At 33.5% G+C, this 5,733-nt stretch overlaps 1 protein-coding gene across 2 annotated transcripts; it reads right to left on the bottom strand.

Moving 5' to 3' along the window:
* Window positions 1–399: 399 nt before the first annotated feature.
* On the bottom strand, window positions 400–4,698 carry LOC107489417 (vesicle transport v-SNARE 12). 2 transcript variants are annotated; one of them, XM_016110166.3, is made up of 6 exons: window positions 4,514–4,697; window positions 4,265–4,409; window positions 3,491–3,549; window positions 3,204–3,392; window positions 1,148–1,318; window positions 400–815 (listed from the first exon to the last, which is right to left on the bottom strand). In XM_016110166.3, the coding sequence occupies exons 2-6, from the start codon at window positions 4,359–4,361 to the stop codon at window positions 663–665; spliced, it is 669 nt and encodes a 222-aa protein (XP_015965652.1). In that variant the 5' UTR covers window positions 4,362–4,409; window positions 4,514–4,697; the 3' UTR covers window positions 400–662. The 2 variants fall into 2 exon arrangements, with proteins under 2 accessions (XP_015965652.1, XP_052117239.1); XM_052261279.1 differs by having other exon boundaries at window positions 4,265–4,698.
* Window positions 4,699–5,733: the final 1,035 nt, after the last annotated feature.

Here is a 5,733-nt window from a genome sequence, read left to right as displayed (position 1 = left end):
TTAGCAAACTAGCCTTTCCAATTGCTTTTTAATTATTTTTACTTTCCAGATTATATATCATGTGAAAAAAAAAATTAGAGGTTTAGTATAATGGAAATTTTCCAAGAGTTCATTATTAATATTGTAACATCTCAACTCTAAGTAGGTCATGCTACAGCCATAATAGTACTAATCATCAGGAGTTTCCAATCGATCAACTTATGGGACTCGGTAAATATTTATATAGTATCTGTGTAATATGAACCTGTCGTGCTGAACGTAAACAGTTAACAGATAGAGAAAGATTACCGTCATATGTCGCGAGCCGGATAGAAAAATATTTACATATAATAATGAAAAAGTCATTTATGTTATTGAATTCATAATCGATCACTATTCGATATAACTTGATATCAAAAATAGTCACATACATTAGTAGGAGAAATATATTACTTCAAGAAACACGAAAGTTTCTTAATGAAACAATATTACTTTCATGAAGGTATGATGGTGGTTCCTATTTAGAGCATAAAAGCAAATTATCATTGAAAACATAGCATAGCATGAAGTCACAATGCAGAAATAAATGTAAAGATAATAGGGTAGGGGTTCCTATTTACAACCAAGAACAGAAAGCAGAGAAGAATCACTTCCCTCCAGACGTAACTTGAGCATATTAATAGCTAATGAGATAATTTGTAAAGTAGAATAATTACTATGGCTAAAACAAGAGCTCCAATCAGAGATGCAACAACCCATTTGTTTCTAGTTATTCTTCTTGACATGGTAGTTAAGACCTTCTTACTCTTGTCAATGGCATCATCTACCCCATGAAGCTGCAAGGCATAAGAAAATAAGTGACCATTAATCAACAATTTTTACTAAACTTCTAAATCATATTCAGGGCTTTGAATCAACTTTTCAAGGATCATTCTCCTTAGAAAACTATGAGCATCTCATTATATTTTTCCTAATAAATCAAAGTAGAACCTAAAGAGAACACCGTTAAAAAAGTATAATAAATTGATGCCTGTCATGCCTCGACAGTGTAGATTATTCAATCATGTATAAGCACATCACTAAAAGCATTTAACATACCACGACAAAAACTTAACTTTAAGGTATATTGAAATAATCTCAAAAGAATAGCATTATCATAACAACCTACTTTTTTATGGGAGCTCAAGAGAGTCTCCCGCTGCTGGTGTAGATCTTGGAGGATTGACACACCAAGTTCTTCCGTCTCAAGCATGGTTCTTCGGCTTTCCCTGATTCTATCACTCGAGTCATGTAATCTCTCCACTGACATAGTTAATCTTTCTCTCTGATCAGCAGATACCTGAAATATAATCCATATATGAAAATAAATAAATAAATAAATAAGAAAATTCCACCAAATAGTAACAACATGCTGCACTACTTGTGTTCAATTTCAACCAAATCCAAGTGATAATTTTAAAATTCATAAAAATAAAATATGGCACAGGCTGAAGAGAATTCCGGATATGCATTTGCAACTAAACTTTCTTAATAAATGCAATCAACTTCAAAACCTATTAATTTCAAATTTTTAAACACAAAGTACTATGATAAGACAGAAATGAGGCCAATATGCATGCGCAAACATCATCAATGCTATTTGAATCAGTCCACTTCTCATCACAGGCATAATGATCTCTAACATAAGTGATCAAATATGCATGCCACGAGAAAAGGTCATAGATCAAAAGCTACATAAAGAATGGAAAATGTAGTCACTATACATTTAATGCATCCCAGATAGGCTAACAGCATCATATCTATATCATTATACAAATTAGGCATTATTATGAGTAAACCCACATTCAATCACAGTTGAGATATTTCCTTGAATTTCAGTAATGTCCAGGAGCTATAAACAGGTATTCCAGAATTGAAGACAAAGAAAGGCTAAATATATCAAACACTAAGTACCTTAATATTATTACTTATTAGATGAACAGTTATACAACAACAATTGATCATTTTCCCATTAGGTGGGGTCTTCCTCTGCCCCATTGATAGCCTCCGTTTGATCTATTATTCAAACTGAAATTCCTACAAGTCTTCTCATCACATGACTAAGCTAGTTACGACAGGACTTTACCACCAAAGCCCCAATAGGCATTACCTCAACTTTCTCTGATAGAAACAGGTCTGGTTTAGTTTACAAGAGGAGTGGTAAGTAGTCTACTTGCTGGTTTTAGTTTGTTTTAGTTCCTAATTGCTGTTAATTGGCTATCTGTTTAGTTTCTAAACGTGCACAAGGTGAATGCCTTTTCTACGACAAACCATACTCAGCAAAGCATGGGTGCAAAAACAAGGAATTCAAATTGCTGATTATGGAACCTGAGGCTTAAGAGGGGGATTGGTTGGAGCACGAAGCAGTCCCGGAGGCAGTGGAGCAATTGGAGCTCCTTTCCAGAGATCCACCTTGAGGACAAGGTAGTTGTCCAAGGGGGGAGTAATGATAGAAACCAGTTTGGTTTAGTTTACAAGAGAAAAGTAAGTAGTCTACTTGCGGGTTTTAGTTCCTAATTGTTGTTTGTTCCCTTTCAGCTGCACTGGCAGGCATAAGGGCAATAGTCTTAGTCCTAGTTGCTGCCTATAAATACTAGTCAATTAGTTAGTTTTAGTTTTTTTGTGAAATTTCTATTAGATCTATTAATATAGGAGAGGAAGAACTCCCTCCATAGTTGGTAGTTCTAACAGTGTATTCCAATAAGGGATTGTGATTTACAATCCCTAGTTCATCAATAAAGCCTACCGATTTTGTTACAACCTGAATCCTATCATTCCCTAGTGAACTCATTCCAAGTTTTGTTGTGTGATTCATCTATCACAACAACCTTATCTGTATAATATTTAGCTCATTCTTTTTGCTGCTGAGAGAATATTTTACAAAATAGTAATAGAACTCTGATCTCGTTTTGAAAGCTGAAGATCCATTATGGTAGTTACTTTGGCAGACGATCAAGGTTTATTGAAGAGAAGATCCAACTTAAGGAGATATAGAAAAGAAGGAAAAACAAATATCTAATATTATAATAAACTATTATAGGGTAAAGTGAGCATAATTAAAACAGAAACCTTTTTTCTATCAACTTGGATTCTCTAACCATGCAAGTTTAAAATTGCGAGCTTTGGTTTTTCACTTGAAACATAAATCTACAATTAAGTAATACAGTCTAGAATTAAAGACATACTGCATGTGCATCAGCCATTCCAGCCTCCAACAAATCTTCACGGGCAGCCTGATCAGCAGTAGGTGATGTTAACCTCTTAAATTCTTTTTTTAACTTCGTCAGATCAGATTTATATTCCCTCAACTTTGCAAGCAGATTTGCTTTTACACTTGGCTGCAAACTTCTAGCCTCAAGGTCCATTTTCCGTATCTGGAGACAAAGTTAGATTGACAAGAGAAATAAAGAAACAAATAGAAGATAATACTTAGCAAAAGGCCCTAAACCCAGGAGAATGTAAAATTTTATACCAGCACATCGGCATCATCTAGTCCAACTTTAATCTCAGAAAGGCTTTGCTGCTTCTGATCTGAAATTAGTGATGATTACGGAACAAAGAAAAAAATCAGTTACTAGAACTTAATATCAACTTAGACATGAGTTGTAGACATCCTCAGGTTTACAGAGTAATGATATAAAAAAACAAAAGAAAAAAAAGACATGCTCATGTCACAGAAGCAATCTCAAGGACACATTTTTCCATTCCACTCAACAGTAGATTGTATGCACTGTACTTGCTTAGGACACCATTTTTCATTCAGTATTGCAAAACTCTGTTCAATTCCCCGATTTTCTCAGTTATAACCAATTCTAACATTCCTCATAACCAATCTACTAGATAATTTGGAAGATCGCATGCAAATATAAATCACATTAAGCAGCTCTGCAATCTGCATCCAACTTCGGTATTTTAGTAATAACAAATAATTAACTTCGGGCGAAACGATCTCTTATATCTTTCAAGAGTTTAATCTCTATAGACTAAAATCCACTCAGATGCAGCCATATAGATAAAAATAGTTAACCTCCATATGCACTATAGCACTTGATTGGATGCCAGTGCAGTGCATACTGCATAGAAATTAAAAATCTGTATTTTAAGCCCCAAATTAAGCTAATCTAAAGATCCTCAACACACCGAAGATACATGCATACTAAAGACATCAGAACAAACGAAAAGAAAATAGGTGGTAAATGACAACAAAGTTGAGATTTTTAATTTGACGAGAGTTAGTAGAGAGAACCTTGATCCGAAAGATGAGAGGTTGAACTGCATTTGCGAGAGAGATTTGCAGAGAGCTCGCAGTACTGGCGCTCGTACCCTTCAAAAACCTCGCTCATCTTTATGCTGTCTTGTTGTTGAGACAAGACCGCAAATAGAAAAATCACCTTTCAATAAAATTGGGGGAAAGTGGAAAAGAATAAGAAAATCGGGAATAGAAGAGACCAAATTAGTGGGAATTTTTGTTTGGATTGATTAATCTATTACTTACTTAGGTTGAATCTAGTGATTTGGGGAGTGAAGATCACGATGATGCAGTGAAGGATCTGAAAAAGGACGAGTTTGTGGTTGTTGTGGTTGTTTGAGTTGTTGGGTCTGAGGAAGAGCGAAAGGGAAATGGGGTAAGAACTTAAGGACTTGTTTTCAAAAACGCCCACAAAACTTGAAATGATGGTTCTTGGTTATACACCTTTTGTTTGTTCAGTCACTTTGGATAAACAGCCTAAGTTCTTTTTAAAAAAATAGAATAAATGAGGATTTTTTTCATTTATAAAATAAAATAAATAAATATTTTTTAAAAATTAACTTTTAGGTTTATCTTTGAAAATACGAATTTTTTTTATTAACAGTAAGTTTGTTGCGCTTCCAGTGAACTCTATATAAATTATAGAGTTTGTCGTTCACCGTCCTTCGGCGAATTCTATGATAAATTCAGCACACTATATATAGTGGGGGACCATTTTAGTTTGTCGCTTTCTTCTTTTATTATCTCTTCCAAATTTTTTGTTACTTTTTTCTGCCTTTTCGACATCTATGAAGTTTAGTGTCAACGATTGTCTCAGTTCCAAGTTAGTAAATAATAGTCTATTTTTTTATGTTAACTTGGTTTACTGTTTACATGTTAGATAAAATTGTTCGGTATAGATCGTTTATTAGTTAGAATAACAGATTTATTGTTTACGTGTTAGTTAGTTAGACGTACTTTTTAGTATTGTTATGTTAGGTATATTATTTTATGTCACTGTTTTTTAGTATAGTGGCTGCCTATCAACAAATTAAAGAATATAAGAAAGTATATTATTAGATAATTTAGTTATAGGTATAACATTGTGTTGTGAATTAGAAGGTAATTACGTGAGCAATAAAATTTAGGGTTGAGTTAGTTATAAATTAATTACTTACATGACGAGGTCAGCTAAATAAGGTAAGGTTATAATTAGTAGCTTTATAAGCCATTTTTCATTTAGTTTATTTTTTAATAATCTAGTATGTGATTTTATTTTATTAGATTGTGTTTCGATGGAGCAGCAGTTATTGAGGTATGAGCATGAGATGTATAAATTGGATCAGGTTGAGCACCTCGCTGGGAGGCTTGATCGAGTGGTATGATTATTAACCTTTTTTTATTTTATTGTATTGAAGAAAAAGTGAAGTTGCTATTGTATTTATTCACGGTAACCTTTTTCATTAAAATTTTTTTCGTTTGGTAGG

The sequence above is a fragment of the Arachis duranensis genome, chromosome 5 (genome assembly GCF_000817695.3).
Source record: "Arachis duranensis cultivar V14167 chromosome 5, aradu.V14167.gnm2.J7QH, whole genome shotgun sequence".
NCBI lineage: Eukaryota > Viridiplantae > Streptophyta > Magnoliopsida > Fabales > Fabaceae > Arachis > Arachis duranensis.
The sequence above is the reverse complement of the archived record's forward strand: the minus strand, read 5'-3'. Positions and strand labels throughout refer to the sequence as shown.